At 37.9% G+C, this 24,484-nt stretch overlaps 1 protein-coding gene and 1 pseudogene across 2 annotated transcripts in view; both read left to right on the forward strand.

Annotated features, from left to right (window-relative positions):
- Window positions 1-24,484, forward strand: part of LOC307055613 (centrosomal protein of 78 kDa-like) — a 591,539-nt pseudogene that overhangs the window by 362,204 nt on the left and 204,851 nt on the right. The window lies entirely within an intron of this gene.
- LOC307055930 (UDP-N-acetylglucosamine--peptide N-acetylglucosaminyltransferase 110 kDa subunit-like) lies at window positions 19,499-22,639 on the forward strand (the record flags this gene model as incomplete). Its single annotated transcript, XM_079708232.1, has 1 exon — window positions 19,499-22,639. The coding sequence occupies one exon, from the start codon at window positions 19,499-19,501 to the stop codon at window positions 22,637-22,639; it is 3,141 nt and encodes a 1,046-aa protein (XP_079564358.1).

Consider the following 24,484-nt stretch of genomic DNA (forward strand, 5'->3'; position numbering starts at 1 on the left):
GTTAATATATTCTGTATAACACAATACATAATGTATTAGTATAAGACAATTATATTATGTAATATAAATATAATACATCTATAAAACTATATATATTTTAATTATACATTACACATACAAGTATGTATAGCTATTTATAATTTTATTTGCATAGAAATCTGTTCATCATAACAATTGATGTAAAAATATGCAATATTTTCAATCAAATGGGCCTTAACCTCACTATCTACACATAACTACTTTTATAATCATGAACCCTGTCTAACTCATGCTTCCATATCTCTCAACCTGCTTTTCTACACATGCACATAGACGACACACATTTATACATGATATATATGTATACTACCATTTTTCAGTTCAATGTATATAACTATATAATATATGTAATTATATTCCTGTGTATGTATACAAATATAAATCAAAGGTATGTGTATAGGTATGTATTTCATACGTTTATATAACTATATCATACAAATAATGTATGTGTATATAAATACATGACTATATACATACACACACAGAAATATACTTATTTAAACAAAAGGGACCTAAATAAACATAGTTCTCTAAGAATAAAACTAGCTTTGTCTCACTGTTTCGATAACAGTGTATAGTTTTCTACTGTATGTGCGTCTATAATTGTTATGAACAATTCCCATCTGTTGAATGTTAAGTTGTTTTAATTTTTTTGCCATTATTAATGAAGCGCTAAAGAATACGGTGGGCAAGATTACTTGAAAAACTCTCCTAAAGGAAAAGGGTTAGGTATGCTAGGTTAAATGTACACAACTTATTTTTAAGTGCATGGTTGATTTTTGAAGTATGCAGTAGAAATTTCCAGGACCCATGAAAGAAGGGTGGTACATGTGTAAAGAAGGGTGGTACATGTGTGAGAGTTATAGCTATATTAGGAGTGGATTGAAGATCTTGATAGCTTAGAACAGAAGCTGGAAATCCTGTTTTTATGGAGCCAAGTGGCAAATATTTTAGGCTTTGTAGACCAAAGAGGCAAAATTGAGGATATTATTTAGGTACTTAGGTAACCATTTAAAACGTTCCCAGTTAAAATGTGTAAATTCTTCATAGCTCATAGGCCATAAAAATAGGCATCTGTCTGGATGCCTTAGTTTAATGACACACCTGACATAGAGACTTGTTTTTAAATGGCCATGACCACATGAGAGGCAGGAGGTAAGACTCCATCCCTACTAGATGGGAAGTTAGAACTAAACCTATCTATCCCTAGCTTCACCTTCAATGAAAGGGTGTGCCAGGAGAAAAAATATCTGCTGGCAAAGGGAGACTAAGACCAAATTCTCTTGGCCTCTGCTCTGGGTAGGAAACAGGTAGGAAATCTTGAGAATTCTGAACCCCAGATGTGTGTTCCCAGTGTTTGGGTTGCAAATTTATGTGCGGTCTTGCAAACAGAAGCTAAGAAATTAACTTAAAATGCTCCCAAATCGGTGGTATTCCAAACACAAAACTAAACCCTTTCTGGAGAGGTAGACCTTCAACACAGGCCTATAGCATTCCCACAGATAAAGTTTAGCTAAACATGAGCTCATGATCTAAATTTACACAATAATGAAGAAATCAGCTAGAAGTGAAGAGAATCAGCAAAAAGCAATCAATACCAGAATTAGATTCCCAAGGCCATCCATCAGATGTTGGAATAATCAGGTGCAAGGCAGAAAATATACATAAAACTAGAACTGAAACAAGGAACAAGGATGTTTTAAAAGACTGGGTAGGATCTTTAAAACATTTTTCAAGTACCTGTCATTGATAAAGCTAAAAACTCGAAGGTCGTGTAATACAGCAGATTAATCATGGAGAAGAGTGAATTTATGCTGTTTTTAAAAATATGGCAGATCAGATTTTCTGCCTAATTATATAAGTAGATTTATCTTTAAAAAATACACATTATTTTAAAGACTTATTGGCTGTAAAATAAGTTAAGGGTATTTCAAAGGGCTTCTCTCCAAAGAAAAGTGAGAGGTAGCAAAACACAGAAAGTCGAGGGTAACAAATGTCAATATATACATTGCGATAGGGTGAACTAAGCCTTAGGCTAGCAACAATGTGGACGAGCTGACCCTTAGATACTTACAACTAAGCTGGAATCTTCAAAAAGTTCAACTATTTATAACTAAAAAGATTTCTTAAAATTAATAATCAAGTGTTTTAATTGATATCAGAAGAGTAAAACAATAAACCCTGAGAACATAGAAAAATAGATAATAAATACATGAGCAGAACTTAATAAAACAGAAAAAAGTATAAAATTGAGGTGATTTAGTAAGTCAAAAGGATATTCTTTGAAAAGATTTAGAAAACACACTTTGATTAAGCAAAACAAAAACATAAGTAAATAGTATACAGAAAGAATCAGGACAATGTTATAGCAGAGAGTACAAACAGAGAATATATAAAATGTCAGTAAATTTGAACATTTCTGTAAAGTGGACAATTTCCTAGCTCCTAAAGTTTACCAAAACTGACACAAGAGGAAATCTATAGCTGGAGTTCTTTCACCAGTAAAGGAATGAAGTCAATAGTTTACAATCTTTCACCAAGAAAATACCAGACCCAGCCAGATCATTTGGGAGGTGAATTCTATCAAACTTCTATTCAACAGATAACATTAATATGAACAAAGAAAAACTTCTAGAGAAAGCGAAGGAAGAATGCTCCTTTATTCATCTTCTGAAGTCTATATAATCCTAATACTGAAAATAGATTAGGACTGTAAGGAAAAAGAAATTTACAGGTCAAATTTACTTGTAAATATAAAAGCAAAAATTTTTAACTATGATATTAGCTACCCAAGTTCACTAGAGTAACAAAAAGCATGAGCAAATTAGGTCATCCAATGAATGAAAAGGTAGTTTAAAGTCAAGAATATATATCAATAGATTGAAATTACCACATTTTATTTCTTTCATCTGTCTCTTTAAAAAATTGATAAGTACTTATATTGATCTCTCTTGTACTAGGCACTGTGCGAAGTCACTTACATATTTACTCCTTTAAACCTTCTATCATCCCTGCGGGAAAGTTCTATTTTGCTTCCATTTCGTAGCTGAGACTCTAACCCCCAGGAAAGTGAAGCAACATTTGTAAATTTGTGTGGATGGTCAGTGATGGGACCAGTACAGGAACATCCAAAGTCTGTGCTTGGGAACAGTGCCCCATGTTGACACTCACATTACAGATGAAAGGAAAGGAACCATGCACTTACCATATAGATTAAATCTCACATTACAGGTTAAAGGAAAGGAACCATGCACTTACATTATAGATTAATACCCCCATAACAGGTTAAAGGAAAAAGAAACATGTGCTTCTCTCAAAAGTTGTAAACAAAGCATATCCATTTCTTAATATATTTCCCAATTTCTTTTGCTTGTTTTCTGACCTTTGTAGTGCATTTTGCCATGAGGCAAATTTTAATTCTTATATAATTAAATGTATCCTTTTTTCTTTGTATCTTAGAAAGGTATTCCTCATGAATACTTTATTTCATGTCTCCCAGGTTTCTGATACTTTTACAGTTTCATTATTTTTTTAACTTTTAACTAGTTGCTGTATCTAGAATTTAGTAATGATAGCCATATTTTCCCACTTTTGTTGAATAATTTTTGCTACTGATCCAAAATGTGAATTTTATTTTAATCTCAATTCCCTTATGCTCTTGCATTTAATTTTAAGATGCTTCCTGTTCCACTGGTTGTTTTGTTTATCTAAAACAAAATGCTACCTTAATTATAATGTAATTATAATGTAATAAATGTAATTAGTAAACATAATACGAAATATAATAAATAGCATATATAAAATAACAAAATATAATTTACCATATAACAAGGTCCAAGGAGAGCCAAACTATACAATCACTTGAAATAGCCCCCAAAAGATAGTTCATAAAATTCAATATTCATTTGTAATTTAAAAGAAAGAGTAAAATAGGGATTGATGAATGCTTCCAACATAAGGAGAAATTATATGTCTAAAAGAGAAAGAGGTAAATGATAAACTTTAGTAACACTGGCAATAAACGCAGGACAAGATGAGGATGCCTGATATAATGTTAAAGAAAAAGTATTATGTAACATTGTTTTTGCAGCACTGATGAGTTCAGTGAAAAGAGAATCTCATAGAAATGAGTATCTCGTTCTTCTTAATGTCTGTACACTTGTCCATTGCATGAACATAACAGCTTATTTAGCCAATATGTTACTGATCTGCATCTGGATTTCTAGGTTTTCATGGAATTTTATTATGCACAATTGTTCCAAACACTAGGACTTCCTCTCATGTTTATATCTTTTGAAAGAAAAAATATCTCCACAGATGATTTATCTGTGCTGGCTGCTAGCTGACTTTGGGTACTTCTCAGTTCTTCCCTTTACCTTCCTTGTCAATATGAAAATGGAAGGCAAGAAGGTCTCCTGTTTAGAGACTGTAAAGATAGATCCTGCTGATAAAGTCTTGGTGGTAAAGGCTAAAAGTATCAACACACAACAAACGTTTTTCCAGCTGTAACTCTGTGTGATTCCCTTGGCTTGATTCCGTAGAGGATGTAAGACAACACTGTAGAATCTGTGTCAAAGTGCTTCCAGTAGGATGGGCTAAGTCAAGTATGGTGGCATATGTAATTCAAGACAAAATATAATGTCTCCTTTTCTCTCCTAGCAAAATTTGGTGGAGTGAATGTAGAAGTCACTGTATGCTTTGAATTAAAGGAACACAATAAATCTTGTTTTGGAAGGTAAGTATTCTGGTCTCTTTGTGGACATGAATTGGAAATTGTCTAGAAGAAGGAAAATGAGGTTAACCAAAGTTAAACTCATAAATAATTGAGCATTAATTAAATAACTGTGGTCTATGTTTGTCTTTGATCATAATTTCTCCCAATTTATAGACCTCTTTGCTACTTGATGAATCCTTGTCAAAGATGCACTTAACAATGATTATTACTTGTGTATTAGGTTTTGTCTGGGCCCAGAAGAAACTACCGTAAATTACCAGCTATGATTGTCACTTGATTTCCTCACAGAGAACAATCAGAACTCCTTGTCTTAAGTGGCTTGGAATGTGAAACTAGTTAGTCTCTTAGATATTGTTAGAGGACCCTACAGAGCCCATTGGTGAAAGTTTGGAAAACATTGGGCTTCTTAAAATTGATTCTTGTAGTGCTTTAGGAAAAATCACTGAACCAAAAGGATAACGGTGTTTCTGGTTCTGTTGTTAGCGTTCTCCATAGAAACATTGCTGAAGCTTCTGGACTCAATTTCCTTGCCCATGTGTGAATGTCACTGAAAATATCCAACTCCATTCTATCCCCATATAACTTCAGAAACTAAGCAAAATGAGGACTCAAAATTCATTTCAAATAATGAAATGAATATATAACGTAGAATGGAACTGGAAAAATACCTGGTTTAAATTCTGGAAAGTACCAACTATACAATTCTGGATAAGTTGCTTACTCTTGCTTAGTCTAATTTAATGCCCATCTCACAGGATGTTATGATGATTAATTTAATATCTTTGTATAACACACAGTGTTATGTAATTTCTTCTTGTTTTTCTTGAGTAAATTCATATCCTTAAGCAACTCAGTGTAAACAATAGTTACTTACTTGCTTAAATTACTCTTATCTTCTATTATCACCTGAACTGTGTCCTGCTCAAGTTAATATGTGGAAGTCTTAACCCCAATACCTTGTAATCTGACTGTATTTGGAGATAAGGCCCTTAAATAGGTAACTGAGGACAAATGAGGTCAAATGGGTGGGCTCTAATTCAATATGACTGGTGTCCTTATAAAAAGAAAATATTAGGACACAGACATGCACAGAGAGAAGACCATGTGAAAACAAAAGGAAAACATGGCATCTACAAACCAAGAAGAGATACCTCAGAAGAAATCAATCCTGTTGACACCTTATCTCAGATTTCTAGCCTCTACACCCGTGAGTGAGTAAATTTCTGTTGTTTAACCTCCTCAGTCTCTGGTACTTTGTCATGGCAGCTCTAGGAAACTAATACAACTTTTTATGGCCTCCTTGTCTCAGGTTGAAAGTTCAATATTTGGCATCACAGCTAAGAAACAAAACTATCATCTACATTCCTTGTTGTAGTCTTTCTTCCCCATTCTCATTGCTAGTAATTTTCATATTTGGGTCTGTTTTCTGTATCTTGTAAACAGAGCGTTATGCTCATTTCTAGTCTTACTGCTAATATACAATAAATGTGCAGATACCGAATAGATTTTGGAGAAGTGCAACATATAGTTGGTACATGTGTGATATGTGTGTATTCATATAATTTATACTTTTTCTCTATTTTCTTCCTTTGGTGTGAGCTAAGATTCTCTGCTTTTCTGACTAGCGCTCCTGAATACTAATCCCTGAATTTAATTCACCAAAAATTGTCAAAAATAATAATAATATGGGGAAAGAGAGAGTGATAGAGGGAGAAGAACAAATAATCAGGCAAGGGCAGTACTGTGAATTATTAGGGTCTTATTAATAACATTATGTTAGTCTAGAGGAAATGACCGTAAGTACCATCAGTGAGCCCAGTTGGTCTTTACTGACTGCTAGACACATCCCTGAGTTCTGTTCTTAGTCTCCAACTGTATGATGACTACTGTCTGGAAGTATTATCTGAACAACTAAAGTCACTTAATGGAAAAGGAATATGTCTTTAGAGAAGCAACAGTAATTTTTCTATCTGATTAAAAAGCCATGTTGACTGTCTGGAAACCTCAGTCATATTTGTAAGCAGAAAAGCATTGGCTATTAAAAGTGGATGATGTAAAGAGATGAGCAGAAACTTTGGCGATAGGTATACCTGGATTTAATTCTCACTTCTACCACTTGGCAGCTGGATAGCCTTAGGCAAGTTTCATACCTCCCTGAAATTCACTTAATTCAGTCTGTAAAATGGCATAATAACTTATTATAACATCCTTTTAGGAATTTGAAATCAGTTATTGAAATAAAAGTACGCACTATATAGACAAGTATGGATTCCTCCATAGGTGTTTGACCTTTCATTTATCCAGTATCCCACCCCCATGAAATAAAGAAAAATACTTTTTAAAATTTACGAATATTTCATTGTTCTAAAGTTAAAGCCATAAAAATAAAAATAATCAAATGGCCTACTATCATACCATTAGAAGAACAAAAAAATCGGTGTTCATGAGAGTTCCAAATTAGAATACAAGTTTTCATTAGGCACCTGTTTATGTATGCTATTCTGCTCTTTACAATAAATAATTAAATTTAAAAGACTTATTTCCTCACTTTTAAGACTTTATTCGTTTACAAATTACATATCGACCTATGCTAAAGTTTATACCGACCCGTGCTAATGAATTCAGTACAGAAAACAAAAAACACTGCACTGAAGCAAACTACATATATATATATATATTACTTAAACGCATTTATATCCTACCATGTCTCATAAAGCATTGTGGTAACTCACCGGAATACAGACAATCAAATATAACTGCAAAAGCACTGAATATAAACAGGGCCAAGGATACATAGACAGAAGATGAAGAAAAGATGAGGGAAATGTGAACAGGAGGAAGTGTAGTTAATCGAGTTGTATGTTTTGACCTTAATATTCTCTGTGTGGGGACTTCCCTGGTGGCACAGTGGTTGGGAATCCACCTGCCAGTGCAGGGGACATGGGTTCGAGCCCTGGTCCGGGAAGATCCCACATGCCGCGGAGCAACTAAGCCCGTGTGCCACAACTACTGAGCCTGTGCTCTAGGGCCCATGAGCCACAACTACTGAAGCCCATGTGCCACAACTACTGAAGCCCCAGCGCCTAGAGCCCGTGCTCCGCAAGAAGAGATGCCACAGCAATGAGGAGCCCACACACCACAATGAAGAGTAGCCCCCGCTCGCCCTAACTAGAGACAGCCTGTGTGCAGCAACAAAGACCCAACACAGCCAAAAATATATAATAAATTTATTTTTAAAAAAAGATTCTCTGTGGATAAAACAACATGTAAATAATTGGTTACAAAGCCACATTATTTGAAGGTGCCAGACTGCACATTAACAGTCTGACACAAAAGGACAGCACAGGAAAACTATTCAAAGGTAAAGATTTTGAAATCTTTGCAGTTTGATCCTTTTAGAGCAAGTATAATGAGCTCGACACACATTTCAACAGTCAACATTTTAATCACATGTTCAAAGTATGTCTCAGAGTCATTGGAAATAGCTGTTGTTTCTTTCCCTGATATCCAAAACTGATCTGTGATGTGTAAAACTCAGGAGGTATTGATATCCACTTTTTGGCATCTGAACAGGAAACAAAGTTGTTTTGCAGTGCTAATAAAGAATGAAGTAAATGCAAAAGGTTACAAAAGACAAAGTTCTGAGGGAATGTATTAACAAAACGAGTCAAACTAAATTCTGGTGAACTGGGGCCTACGATTTTACACACTCCATGGAAATACCCCAGCCTAAATACTGGCATAGGAGGAAGGGTACTGCGAAGCCCATCACAGTATAATCCTTTAAAATGTCCCTTTCAAGGTTGGCTCCACTCAACACTGAGTATAGGAAATCTTCCCATCAGGCAGAAACACTGGCTGCCCAATGATTGACCAAGAAATTAACACACTAATGAATAAATGATGCTAATTTATTTCTATCCCTGACAACGGAAAACAGCACACACTCTGTGTCAATGGTATGTCCTCTTTCCCACTTTTCTAAGTGGTAAATTATGTTTTTCCCTTCATTGCTTTATATCATGTGTGGCAGGCATGATGGGAAATGGCTATCAATGGTTCTGTTATTGATTTCTACCTTCATTTCACTGTGGCTAAACAAGATACTTTGTATGATTTCAATTTCTTAAAAATGTATTGGTACATGTATTGTGGCCTAACATATGATCTTTCCCGGAGAATGTTCCATGTGTACTTGAGAAAAATGTGTATTCTGCTGTTGTTGAGTGGAGTGATCTATATATGGCTGTTAGGTTTAATTGATTAAATGTGTCATTCAGTCCCCCTACCTCTCTACTGATCTTCCGTCTAGATGTGTTTTCCATTATTGAAAGCAAGGTATTGATCTCCACCTATTATTTTAGAACTATCTATTTCTTCCTTCAATTCTGTCAATGTTTGCTTCACATATTTGGGGGTTGCTTGGTACATATATGTTTATAGTTGTTATATCTTCTTGATAGATTGAACTTGTTATCAACATATAGTGGCCTCCTTTTCCTCTTGTGATAGTTTTTGATTTAAAGTTTATTTTGTGTGATAGTAACATAGCCATCCCAGATCTATCTTCCTTCCTTCCTTCCTTCCTTTCTTTTTCTGTCTCTCTTTCCTTCTTTTTTGTTACTATTTGCATGGGATATTTTATTCTATGCTTTAACTTTCAAGCAACTTGTGTCTTTTGAAATCAAGTGAGTTTTTTGCGGACAGCATATACTTGGATTATGGTTGTTTTTAAAGTCCATTCTGCCAATGTTTATCTTTTTATTGGAGAGCTTAATCCACTTACTTTTTCAAAACTTACTGATGAGGAAGAACTTAATTCTGTCTGTTTCCTGCTTGTTTTCTGTATGTCTTATGCATTTTTTGCCCCTGATTTACTCCATTACTGACTTCTGTGCTTAGCCGATTTTCTTGTGGTGAACTCTTGATTCCCTTTTCATTTCTTTTTGCATATAGTCTATTGATATTTTCTTTGTGGTTCTCAAGAAGATTACATTTACCATTCTAAAGTTAAAACAATATAATTTCAATTGAAACCAACTTCAGTAGCACACAGAAACTCTGTTCCTCTACAGTTCCATTCCTCCTCTTTACATTATTGTGCTCACAAATTACACCTTGATACTTTGTGAGCCCAATAACATGGATTTATGATTATTTTATGAATTTGTTTCTTCAATCATGTAAGAAATAAAAAGTAGAGTTACAAGCCAATAACACAATACTGGCTTTAGTATTTGCCCATGTATTTATCTTTACTGGAGATTTCTATTTTATACAGCTTCGAGTTGCTGTCTAGTGTCCTTTCATTTCAACCTGAAGGTTCAATTTAGCATTTCTCCTAGGGCAGTGGTAGGAAGTTGTCAAACAAACGCCCTCAGCCTTTGTTCATCTGGGAATGCGTTAATTTCTCCCTAAGTTTTGAAACCAGTTTGGGCAAATTTAGAATTCTTGGTGGACAGTTTTTTTCTTTCAGCACTTTAAATATGTCTGGCCTCTTGCTTCCGTGGTTTCATATAGGAAATTAGCTCTAATCGTTCTGAGGATCCCTGCTTTGTAACAAATTTCTTTTTTCTTTCTCCTTTGGGAGAAAAGATTCTTTCTGTGTCTTTTGGCTTCTGAGAGTTTGATTGTACTGTTTCTTGCTGTGGGGATCTTTGAGTTTCTCTCAGTCCTGAAATCAGCCAAAGATTTATAGCAACCAAACACATACTGAACCAGGGAAGAGGCAATTTGGAAATGGCAGGAAAGCTTTGTGGCATTTTTACTTGCCCTTGCCCCATCCACTGTTAGTGTAGTGATGGTCTTAAAGTGGTGGAGTCTTAATGCAGTGATAGTCTTAAAGTAGCAGCAGACCATTCCTAGTATGGGACCCTCCATCCTGCTTCAGGAGGGAGCAGAAGAGACCGTACTGTCAGATTATTATGTGTATCTGTTCTAACCTGTCTGGGAGCTACCTGAAGGACTGACACAAGATGCTTATCTCTGTCTTAGCTAACTTGGAACACAGTCTGGAAAAGCAGCGGTCATTGCTCAAAAAAAGTGCAAGGTGAACTAACAAAGCACAGATGGCTGGGGCAGAAGACTGTGCATTGAAATACAATAGACCACAGAAGATGCAGGAGCCAAAGTTGCGGGAGATTCTTTGGGAAATTAGAACCTACAAAAAGTACACATGTGTCCAGAGAAATTAAGAAAGCCACATGCATACTCAAGATAAGATGCATGTTCTGAAAACACCAGAGGAGTCTCTAAGCTTTGACCATGGGCTGAGCCCTGAACTCAGTGCAGGTCAGCGAAATGTTGAAGGAGTGATCCAGCAATCTGCACAATGGGCAGAGGTGTGTGGTTTTGAGTGTGCATGTGGATGTGCTTGTGTATATTTATTTTTGTTTGTTTTAGGTGCAGGAATTCAAGGAAATCTCTGTCAAAACATTAGCTAAACATGAACTAAAGGAACAGAGACTTCAGTGCGTACATACGATAAGGAAAACAGTCATTGCAAAAATAGTTTGGAAAGGTCCCTAAACAGACTACTACAGCCTTCAACAATCAAAAGCCCAGGAAACCCTGGGAAAGTGGGAGAATCTGATTTCCATAGATACCACATTATAATATTTGAAAGACAAGTTTTCAACCAAAAAAATCACAAGGTATACAAAGACATGGAAAAGTATGGTCCATTTAAGAAAACAAATTAATTGATGAAACCATCCCTAAGGAAGCCCAGACATTTCTCCATTGCATATTCTTGCCTCCTTTGTCATAGATTCATTGACCATAAGTGCATGGGTTTCTTTCTGGGCTCTCTATTCTGTTCCAGTGATCGATGTTTTTGTGCCAGTACCATACTGTTTTGATTACTGTAGGTTTGTAGCACAGTCTGAAGCCAGGGAGCATGATTCCTCCAGTTGTGTTCTTCTTTCTCAAGACTGTTTTAACTATTCAGGATCTTTTGTGTTTCCATACAAAGTTTAAAATTATTTGTTCTAGGTCTGTGGAAAATGCCCTTGATATGTTGATACAGACTGCATTGAGTCCGTAGATTTCCTTGGGTATGATGGTCATTTTAACAATATAAATTCTTCCAATCCGTGACCATGGTATATCTTTCCAGCTGTTTGTGTCATCTTTAATTTCTTGTATCAGTGTCGTATACTTCCCTGGGTACAGGTCTTTCACCTCCTTAGGCAGATTTATTCTTATGTATTTTATTCTTTTTTACGCGATTGTAAATGGGATTCTTTCCTTAATTTCTCTTTCTGAGAGTTCACTGTTAGTGTATAGAAATATAGATTTCTATATATAAATTTTGTATCCTGCAAATTTACCAAGTTCATTTTTGAGCTCTAATAATTTTTTGATGGTGTCTTTCAGATTTTCTATGTATCATGCCATCTGCAAACAGTGACAGTTTTACTTTTTCCTTTCCATTTTGGAGTCCTTTTATTTATTTACTTTTCTTGTCTGATTGCTGTGGCTAGGACTTCCAAAACTACCTTCAATAAAAGTGGTGAGAGTGGGCATCCTTGTCTTGTTCCTGATCTTAGGGGAAATGCTTTCAGCTTTTCACGATTGAGTATGTTAGCTATGGGCTTGTCATATATGGCCTTTATTATGTTGAGGTATGTTCCCTCTATGCCCACTTTCTGGAGAGTTTTTGCCATGAATGGATATTGAATTTTTTTCAAAAGCTTTTTCTTCATCTATTGAGAAGATCATATGGTTTTTAGTCTTCAGTTTGTTACTGTGATGATAAGAGACCTAAGACAGCTACAGAGGCTAAGTGACCTTTCCCTCCCTGAATGGGTAGGAATCCTTGTACTGCCTTCTAATTGAGTTAGTATCTGAATAAAGAACTGCCAGGTGTCATTTAGTTCACAATACACTGCTGTGGCAATATAGAAATGAATTTGCCTAAATCATTTGGCTTTTCTAAATTATAATAAATGAATATACTGAATGAATACTTCAACTTAAGGAAATGTTCTTAAAAATATATTAATGTAGGCACTTCAGCAGAGAATTGAAAACAAAACAAATAATTCAGGTAAAATTAAAGTACACTCAGTTGTATCCAGTTTCCTCTTGTAAATCTCTCTTTTTCATTTGAGTGGACAGTCACTGGAGAATATCTGTCTTGGGGCTAAGGAAATCTAAGCCTTCTTGGCCACACTGTATTCTCTTATGTCGTTTAATAAAGACACCAGTTGGGTTGCTGAAAAAATAGTGAGAAAAATCAATCCCTCACATCGAAAGGGCGGCTCTTGAAAATATGTGGATTGTTGTAGTCATTTTGCTCTTCTGGCCTCAGAAGTTCTAATCTTAACCTTAGCCCCTCATGCAGAGAGACTTTTTAACCAATTCCCACATTACTCATTTTGTGACTGTTGAATAAGAGAAACCCAGCTCTTTTCCTGTGCTTTCAACCAGTTACCTTCTTCAAAAATTTGTTTGGATTGTTATACCTTAATCTTGCCTGGCAAGGGACTTATGGGAAGGTTCTTATTGTTGGAAAGTTTGGTGCCAGTATCTGCAAAGAAAGAAGAAAGTAAAGAAGGAAAGGTGTGTTTATCAAACATCCCAATAGTGAAGGTGTGTGAAAGCAACTTTTGCAAAAGTTAATCTGTCAGAGTTTAGCCGTATTATTATATTTTATTTTATTCATTGAACATAAATAATTATCAGTGAATCCTTTCTAGATTTTCTAGTTTCCCAAAGTTCCCTGTATTTACATTCTAAGTTGAAAAATGGTATTTTAAGTCACTGTTCTCCACTTTATATTATTTATAATCACCCTCATGACCTCTTCCTTCAAAGAAACGTGATCCTGAGAAGTGTCCTTTGTTTGTCTTTGTGCAATAAGTGATGGCGATGCATCCTGGAGACCTGTGAGATGTTTAAATTGTGGCCTAATGAAACTAGGATGGAGAGTTCTGGAAAGATCTGGAAAGATGGCTGGTAGAGTGTGGCCAGATGTGGGAGAAGAGACACGTACAGAGAGGGGGAGAGGAAATTTTCAGAGGGAGAAAATTAAACGAATAATTCAATAAGTTTTGTTGTGTGGTGTGGGATGCAAGCCTTTCTCTCCCCCTTTCCTTCACAATCTCTTTGTTAAAGACTGTGTTTTTCATTAGTTGTACTAAGATAGGATTTGCCGTTTTGTTTGGATACTGAGAATGGACCCATGGAAACAGTTACATTTGGGTTATCTCTGACTATCTTTAATGAAGAACATAAATATGGGCCACACTATCTATGCACATGCTATCACCGTGCCTTTTTTGTTCTCTGTTCATATATCTAAGTCCTCTTCTTTGAGGTCAATCTCAAATCTCATCTGAAATGTACATTTATTGATAGATTCAACCCATAATGAACTGTCCCTTCTTTGTCCTCCTTAGGCTCTGATTATTTTTAAAAACTCATTTTTGAACTTAGAAACTGTCCAATATGATATATTAGTTATTTCATCAGCATCTGTTATATCCTCAAGACAGTTATAAACTTTTGTGGGGCTGGGATCATACATTCTGTAATTTTTCTCAGTACTTACACTTACTTTGATAGAAAGCACATTCATTCATCTAAACATCATGTATTGACTGTTAATTAAATGTCTCAACTCAGTAAATATTGTTTGAATGAATGCATGCATGAATGAGGGAGTATGCAATAGGTAGCCTAATGTACCGCCCGATGTGAAAAAACCAAAAACATAAACACAAAAGCAAGCCAAAAAGTGGCCCAGGACTTTCTGTAAAATATCCTGCTTTTGTTGGATGAGGCCATGAAAATCAAGATGCTCCTGAAAGGTCTTAAGAGCTGACCAAGAATAGTAAACAATTGAAATTCTCTCAGGCTTATTCAACCCTATCACTGGACACATTTATACCTCTCAGGAATGTTATTAAAAGAAGAGATTAATAAAGCTTTTAGAGATGAGTTGATAAATCCCTAAATATTTAAATCTTCATTTCCTCCTAGGTTTCTCTATTTTGGGTTTCAAAAGATTTCAAGAAACCACAGGATAATTAAAAACTTAGACATTATCTTTCTTACCTTCATGTTTTTTGATGGTAAACACATTTTATTTTCTCCATAGTGCTGCCCAATTTCCACCAGTACAGTTCCTAAGTGAATTTTGCTCTGGATGGTGGGGTATATAAGATGTAAATGAATTGTTTGTATATGTTTTAGAATTCTTCAAAAGGGCCTGGCCATGGAAATGCATTGAATATTACTTAAATAAGTAAAGTAACTTCCTCAGAATTATTATTCTATTCTGGTTAGGATACTCTCTGCCCTGGTTTGTTAAAATTTCCCTCTAGAGTGGTTTTAATTTTGTTTCTGGTAGGGTCCTAGGATTTATTGCCACACCCATCCTGCATCTGTTTTTCTTTGAATTACTCTCCTTGCAGTTTCTGATTCCTACAGGGCCTTCCAGGTTAGTGACAACCTGGCCATCACAACTCTGGGAAGGACAGGCCTACTTTTCAGAGGTGTTGATGTTTTCTGTACCTGAAGGTTTTCAAGAGATATCAGCCTTCCTCACCACCTCCCTTGGCCCTCTTAATGGACTAAGCATTTCCTCATGAAATTTCTGTAGGATATCCGTACTAACTTCTCAATATTGTTCCATCCTGAGTCTAAATTCCTGGCCTCAAGGTAATGTTAGATTTCTAGCTCCAGCCCCTATTTACATAAGGCCTATACTAAGGAACGGAACGCATAGACATCAGTCTGCTCTTATTTCTCTGGATTTAATTTCTCTGTTACTTTCTGAAACATGCAGGTGTTCCTTTCCTTCTTTTAATCTCAGCTATGTGCTTTTAACTTTTTCAAAATTGACCCAGAATTTACATGTGTCTCCAGTAAGAGTACATTAAATTGAGCTTAGTCTGCTCTTCTACTGGCATATTTGAGATCCAAATAATTTGCTACTTAACTGGATTCAGTTACCTGTATATTTCAGGCACCTAAAACTCACCATGTTCCAAATTTCCCCCTTTATTGTTAGCAATTTTCTTGGGAATCTGGATAACATTAGATGGAATAAAGTTAGTGAGTGGCCCAGGATTGCCTGAAATTTTTTTTGTCAGAGTGGCCAGGGAAGGTTAAGCAAAGAAGACAACCAAATGAAAAACAGAATCACATTATTATGGCTGAGACAAGATTCCATGCAGAGCTCTCTGTAGAACTGGGTTGGGTCATAACTTATGCCAGAGCTCTAGGTGGGGTTGACACCATCTCATGCCAAGCTCTCAGTTCTGGGCTGACGTCATCTCTGGTCCACTCTATGGAGTGGAAACTTTGGAGGAATGGCCAATGTGTTCTGCGGTGTAGGAAGAGGGAAATTGTGAACGTTCCTTTCTAAATTGTGGAGGAACTAACCACTGTAAATGTGCCTTGAACTATGGTGTTTAATTTGACCAGTCAGATCAATGACTTTCCCCTTGAATGAAATGCTGCTACGTATATGAGCGGAAAAACAAAACTGGTATAAGGAATAGATAGCTAGTGGGAAGCAGCCGCATAGCACAGGGAGATCAGCTCTGTGCTTTGTGACCACCTAGAGGGGTGAGATAGGGAGGATGGAAGGGAGGGAGATGCAAGAGGGAAGAGATATGGGGACATATGTATATGTATAACTGATTTACTTTGTTATAAAGCAGAAACTAACACACCATTGTAAAGCAACTATACTCCAATAAAGATGTTAAGAAAAAAACTAGTATAAGGAGATGGAGAGACTGGGAGTCTTATTTTCCCAGCAATTAACTTTTCCTCGACCACAACCTTCCCTTGAGTCTCCTAGACCTTGGGGATGATCGCAACCCCTTGGGTTGGGTGATGGCAACCCCATCTTCACTAGGACCTCTATAGTTAACTTTGATTTTTCCCACTCCGTCTATCCATCCCATGTGTGCAGTCAGACATTTGATCTTGGCCTTTTACTGACAAAATATCCTTGAATATAACCATTTCTTTTCACTCCCACTGCTACTGCTTTTGTCACTGCCTTAACTAGGGCTTTATCTTTAAGTCCTTTATATAAATATATAAATAAAATATACAAATAAATAAAATATAATATTAATTCTGATGATTTTAAAGTCTTTTCTTGATAAAGACTTTTCCTGATAAAGATACACAATATCTTATATAAATATTTTTGTATTATCTGTTCCTTTCTTAGAATTTTAGTCATATGATTCTATCTCTTGGTATGTCTAGAACTTTTTGATTGAATGCTGACTATTTTATTTGGCTTTTTTAATTTTTCTCAGTGGAAATGTTGTTTTGCTTCAAAATATTTTACTCTACCTGGAAGTAGCAAATCTTCAAATTACAATTTTTTAAATGCTTTCAAATATCAATACTATAGGTGTCACAAAATCTAGAAAAATGACATTTGAAAATTAACTACTGCCAGATGTGTCTCTATAAAACTTTTTCCCCACTCTTGTAGCTATATATTCTTTAACTGCCTCCTCATATGACAGTTTATGTGTTTTAGAAATAAACTTTTAAGAAATAAACTTTGTAGTTTATAGACATAGATTTCTTTTAACATGGTTGATTAGAGTTTGCTTTTAGTTATTAATAGTTTAGAAAAGTTTATTTCAGCGTCACAATTTATTATGGATAATGTCACATTAATTTTCATTGTTAACTTTGAGAAAACCTCTATGGATTACTTCCTCATAAATATTTACTATTATAAATGCATTACTGATTTCAGTACTGCTATAGGATTGTGCATTACAGGAATTCTGATAAAATACTCATTCACACCATTCCATTACACACATTATTGATGGGGTATATTCTTTTATTTATTTATTTATTTATTTATTTGTGACTGTGTTGTGTCTTCGTTGCTGTGCGCAGGCTTTCTCTAGTTGCAGCGACTGGGGGATACTCTTTGTTGCGGTGTGCAGGCTTCTTATTGCAGTGGCTTCTCTTGTTGCAGAGCACGGGCTCTAGGCACGCAAGCTTCAGTAGTTGTGGCTTGCAGGCTCGGTAGTTGTGGCTCACGGGCTCTAGAGCTCAGGCTCCATCGTTGTGGCACACGGTCTCAGTTGCTCCACGGCATGTGGGATCTTCCCGGACCAGGGCTCAAACCCGTGTCCCCTGCATTGGCAGGTGGCTTCCTAACCACTGTGCCATCAGGGAAGCCCCTGGAGTATATTGGTTTTTCTTTTTTTTTTTTTTTGCGGTATGCTGGCCTCTCGCTGTTGTGGCCTCTCCCCGTTGCAGGGCACAGGCTCCGGACATTCAGGATCAGTGGCCATGGCTCACGGGCCTAGCCGCTACGTGGCATTTGGGATCTTCCCGGACCGGGGCACGAACCCGTGTCCCCTGCATCGGCAGGCAGACTCTCAACCACTGCACCACCAGGGAAGCCCTGGAGTATATTCTTGACAGAAGGAAATTTCCGTTTTGCCTAAGCATTGAAGAAAACTGAATCTTTGACTTATCTTTCACATGCCTGATGATTGAAATAATTTTCCACAGAATAACTTCTGGTTTTATACTTTTCAGTTCTTTTTTTCTTCTTCAAATGCACATGCTTTGAGAGCTGTGAAGTGCAAGACATGGCTATATTGTAAGGTGGTTTTTGTCCTTACGCTTCTGTGTCTTGTGCTAGTTAAGTCAGTAGAGTAGTCAGTAAGAGTACTGGAAGTTATTCCTGTAATGGGATACTATATAGTCAATTACATATGGTGGTGTCTGAAAATCACATAATAGCCTCACTTAAAACATCTCCTTAGCCAGATTTCAAAAAAGCCTGTGACCAATCCAAATATGATCCAACATAGCGGACTATGATAGAAGGAAAATTGGCAAAGAAATAGCCACTGGTCTTACCTGATGGAAGTTAAAATATCTCACTTTTGACCATTTTGCAAAAACCTATAATTACATGAACTAATTTCTAGGGTTCTTCGTAGGACCTAAAAAGGAACCCATAGAGTTGTGGAACAACAATAGAAGCTACTGTGATGAGAAGCCCCGGCACCACAACAAAGAGTAGCCCCCGCTCACCTCAACTAGAGAAAGCCTGCACGCAGCACTGAAGACCCAATGCAGCCAAAATAAAAATAAATAAATAAAAATAAATAAATTTATCTTTTAAAAAGTAATACTCAGGTTTGAGTCATGAGAAATTTGATGAGGAGAAATTAGCTAATGTTTTCAGAACTTTTAAAATATCCAACTCAGTCTCTAAGATTTTAGCATCATATACAACATCGGTTACTTATTAGTGGTTTGGGAAGGCCAATTTAAAATTTTCTCATCTTACTGTATGGAAATTCATGGCCCTAATGTTTTCCACGTTGACTATATGAATGATGAAGAAAAGTCAATCATGTATTTCATTTCCAACTGGACAGAAAACAATATTTTAAAAAGTGTTTGGACTACTGACTTTTGATTTCTTCTAAGGCAAATGGATAGGTAATTTTTATTCCCTGATTAGGAGAAAAATGGTGGAAGAGGGCAGGGTTAAGAATTAAGATTTCAAGAGCATGAGAGGTAGATGGCCAACCAGAGTTCCTAAGGTTCGGTGCCTGTAACTGTTGCCGCCGCTTAAGCCTGCCAAAGCAGTGGTACGGCTGCTGCACTCGTGTTTGCTACCTCTAGAAACATTCTTGCCAGTAGTGGCGGCAGCGGGACTCAATTACTCCCTTTTTTCACTCTCTCCAGAAGCTCCAGATGGCGTCTTCCGTGGGCAACGTGGCTGACAGCACAGAACCAACGAAACGTGTGCTTTCCTTCCAAGGGTTAGCTGAGTTGGCACATCGAGAATATCAGGCAGGAGATTTTGAGACAGCTGAGAGACACTGCATGCAGCTCTGGAGACAAGAGCCAGGCAATACTGGTGTACTTTTATTACTTTCATCTCTACACTTCCAGTGTCGAAGGCTGGACAGATCTGCCCACTTTAGTACTCTGGCAATTAAACAGAACCCTCTTCTGGCAGAAGCCTATTCGAATTTGGGGAATGTGTACAAGGAAAGAGGGCAGTTGCAGGAAGCAACTGAGCATTACCGGCATGCATTGCGTCTCAAACCAGATTTCATCGATGGTTATATTAACCTGGCAGCCGCATTGGTAGCAGCAGGCAACATGGAAGGGGCAGTACAAGCTTACGTCTGTGCTCTTCAGTACAATCCTTATTTGTACTGTGTTCGCAGTGACCTGGGGAACCTGCTCAAAGCCCTGGGTGGCATAGAAGAAGCCAAGGCATGTTATTTGAAAGCAATTGAGACGCAACCGAACTTTGCAGTAGCTTGGAGCAATCTTGGCTGTGTTTTCAATGCACAAGGGGAGATTTGGCTTGCAATTCATCACTTTGAAAAGGCTGTCACCCTTGACCCCAATTTTCTGGATGCTTATATCAATTTAGGAAATGTCTTCAATGAGGCACGGATTTTTGACAGAGCTGTGGCAGCTTACCTTCGTGCCCTAAGCTTGAGTCCAAACCATGCAGTGGTATATGGCAACCTGGCTTGTGTATACTATGAGCAAGGCCTGATGGATCTGGCAATAGACACCTACAGGCGAGCTATTGAATTGCAACCACATTTCCCTGATGCTTACTGCAACCTAGGAAACGCTCTCAAAGAGAAGGGCAGTGTTGCTGAAGCAGAAGATTGTTATCATACAGCTCTCCGGCTGTGTCCCACCCATGCAGACTCTCTGAATAACCTAGCCAATATCAAAGGAGAACAGGGAAACAGTGAAGAGGCAGTTCGCTTGTATCGTAAAGCATTAGAGCTCTGCCCAGACTTTGCTGATGCCCATTCAAATTTAGCAAGTGTATTGAAGCAGCAGGGAAAACTGCACGAAGCTCTGATGCATTATAAGGAGGCTATTCGAATCAGTCCTACCTTTGCTGATGCCTACTGCAATATGGGAAACACCCTACAGGAGATGCAGGATGTTCAGGGAGCCTTGCAGTGTTATACTCGTGCCGTTCAGATCAGCCCTGCATTTGCGGATGCCCACAGCAATCTGGCTTCCATTCACCACGATTCAGGGAATATTCCAGAAGCAATTGCTTCTTATCGCACTGTTCTGAAGCTTCAACCTGACTTTCCTGACGCTTATTGTAATTTGGCTCATTGCCTGCAGGTTGTCTGTGATTGGACAGACTATGATGAGCGAATGAAGAAGTTGGTCAGCATTGTGGCTGACCAGTTGGAGAAGAATAGGTTGCCTTCTGTGCAGCCTCATCATAGTATGCTCTACCCTCTTTCTCATGGCTTCAGGAAGGCTATTGCTGAGAGGCATGGGAACCTCTGCTTGGCTAATATAAGTGTCCTTCATAAACCACCGTATGAACATCCAAAAGACTTGAAGCTCAGTGATGGTCGACTGCGTGTAGGATACGTGAGTTCTGACTTTGGGAATCATCCTACTTCTCATCTTATGCAGTCTATTCCAGGCATGCACAATCCTGATAAATTTGAGATATTCTGTTATGCCCTGAGCCCACATGATGGCACAAACTTCCGAGCGAAGGTGATGGCAGAAGCCAAGCATTTCATTGATCTTTCTCAGATTCCATGCAATGGGAAAGCAGCTGATCGCATCCATCAAGATGGTATACACATCCTTGTAAATCTGAATGGTTATACCAGGGGTGCTCGAAATGAACTCTTTGCTCTCAGGCCAGCTCCTATTCAGGCAATGTGGCTGGGGTACCCTGGGACTAGTGGCGCGCTTTGCATGGATTATATCATCACTGATCAGGAAACTTCACCTGCTGAAGTTGCTGAGCAGTATTCTGAGAAACTGGCTTATATGCCCCATACTTTCTTTATTGGTGATCATGCTAATATGTTCCCTCACCTGAAGAAAAAAGCCGTCATCGATTTTAAGTCCAATGGGCACATTTATGACAATCGGATTGTGCTGAATGGAATCGACCTCCAGGCATTTCTTGATAGTCTGTCAGATGTGCAAATAGTCAAGATGAAATGTCCTGATGGAGAAGACAACGCAGACAGCAGTAATACAACTCTTAATATGCCTGTCATTCCTATGAATACTGTTGCAGAAGCAGTTATTGAAATGATTAACAGAGGACAAATTCAGATTACAATTAATGGATTCAGCATTAGCAATGGGCTGGCAACTACCCTGATCAACAATAAGGCTGCCACTGGAGAGGAGGTTCCCCGTACCATTATTGTAACCACACGTTCTCAGTACGGGTTACCGGAAGATGCCATTGTGTACTGTAACTTTAATCAGTTATACAAACTTGACCCATCTACTTTGCAGATGTGGGCAAATATTCTGAAGCGTGTTCCCAACAGTGTACTGTGGCTGTTGCGTTTTCCAGCAGCAGGAGAAGCTAATATTCAACAGTACGCACAAAATATGGGCCTTCCCCCGAACCGTATCATTTTTTCCCCTGTTGCTCCTAAAGAGGAACATGTTCGGAGAGGCCAGCTGGCTGATGTCTGCTTGGACACTCCGCTCTGTAATGGACACACCACAGGGATGGACGTCCTTTGGGCAGGGACCCCCATGGTGACTATGCCAGGAGAGACTCTTGCTTCCCGAGTTGCAGCTTCCCAGCTCACTTGTTTAGGCTGTCTCGAGCTGATTGCTAAAAATAGACAAGAATATGAAGAGATAGCTGTGAAACTGGGAACTGATGTAGAATACCTGAAGAAAATTCGTGGCAAAGTCTGGAAGCAGAGAACATCTAGCCCTCTGTTCAACACCAAACAATACACGATGGAACTAGAGCGGCTCTATCTACAGATGTGGGAGCATTATGCAGCTGGCAACAAACCTGATCACATGATTAAGCCTGTTGAAGTCACTGAGTCGGCCTAAATAATGACTGTGTGCCCAGGAGAATTACCCCTGTAGCTGAGCCTCAACCTTCTGGGGGAAAGGGAACTACTTTTTCAATATCATGCTGCAGATGGGTGACACACAATGATAAGAAATAGCACAGCCAGACTTGCTTCCTGCATGATCATGACAGGGAGAGACACAAGAGATGGGAAACTGCTGTTCCACAAGGAGATTCTATCGAATTTTGCCGCAGCCAGGTGTCTGGAAGGTCTGGAAGGTAAGTCTGGAAGGTCTGATCTCCCTTGGTCTTCCAGGGGATGGATGGTTAGTGTGGAAGGGAGATAGAGATTGCCCAGCCGTTTTGTGATTATCATGGATGGATTGAGTCTTCTGAATTAATTTTTTTCTTTCTATTTTGGGTATTGGAGCTTTTAAAAATGTTTGGTTTCAGGTATTTTTATTCATGTGAAGTGTATATGATTCTCTTGAGATAAGGTGTTAAGCTGAAATATTCCTTGTTTTAGTTTCTGAACTCTACAGATAAATGGGGACTTTGCTGGTGTAGTCTTTTTCTAGGTTTTATAAACCGCTTGAGCCTGTATCAGTCATTCTAGTGTCTGACATAACGTTTGGAACTCTCAGTGCTTTGTTGGTTTGTAGATGATGGCTTCAATTCTTTTTCTGGTCCGTTTCCTTCTTCCCTTCCCCCCACTTTAAAAATTCTCCTGTAACTTGGCTAACAAAAAACCAAGTCTGATTCAAAACCTCCCAGAGTGTTTCTCTTAAACACATCATCTGGTGCCAAATGAAGATTCTTAGGAGTGCTTATTAATTATGAAGGGCACAGTTGTGGTACTGTCACTGATGATAATAATAATGGATTTTTGGCCTAGAGTTTTGTCCTATTTCACCAGTGTTTTACTGTTGACTGCCCCTCTATGCTGCTTCCAAAAGTGATAGTGTGTGATAAGATGTTTACTTTCATTTCTAAAGTTTGTTTTGTTTTAGGTGAGTCCTGTTCTTCCTTTTTCTTTCAGCAGAAATGAAATTCCAGGTAAGTATAAGTATTCAAATATTTGATCAGTAATTCACAGTTATCTCCAGTACATTAAATAACTTTCATGAAAAAACATGTTATAGGTAAAAAGCTCTGAAGGACCAGCTATGTATATGATAATTATGTTTCAGGCCTTCTAGGGTATTATATATAATAACTTGTCTTCTGGTCGTGGTCTTGAAGTCTTTATGGATTCAGCCTCAGTAGTAGCGAACTGCACTGCTACTTGGTTTGGAGTACAAATTAGACTTTAACCCTCCTGGAGGTTGAGTTTTTGGTATTAAAAACCATAGGAATGAAATTATTGTATTTCAACAAAGGATCGAGGGCTTGAGGCTTAAACAAGCCAACATATGTGTGGGAAGCAGTCAGCCTTGAGAGCACCTTCGGACATGCCAGGCATGCCGCTGCTGCTCGAAGGGAACTACTTGTTCCCCTCCTTGTTCCATTCCATGTGAGATAAATCACCAGGGCCCAGAAATCACAAAGAAAGTAAAATGACACAAGCAAAGCTGTCTGCCCCCTGCACATGCAGGTTATTTTGGATGATTCTGGGTTTATGGGTTTTCTCCCAGGGAAGTTAACCTTGAGCCGAGACAGTCATTAGATAATGTAAACCACCGTCTGGCAACCTTCCCTTTTCTATTCTATATAATCTGCACCTGTAGCATAATAAAACTTACCTTGCAACCATCAGTTGTCTTGGTCCTTCTGACCCCATTCGTTGGTGCTACTTCAGTTCCTTACCCCATCCCTTCTGACCCTGGGCGGTGAAATCCTCTTTCTCCGGCTGGTCCATGGCAAGTGGCGCCCGAACAGGGACC

This window comes from Hyperoodon ampullatus (genome assembly GCF_949752795.1).
Source record: "Hyperoodon ampullatus genome assembly, chromosome: 7".
NCBI classification, from domain to species: Eukaryota; Metazoa; Chordata; class Mammalia; order Artiodactyla; family Ziphiidae; genus Hyperoodon; species Hyperoodon ampullatus.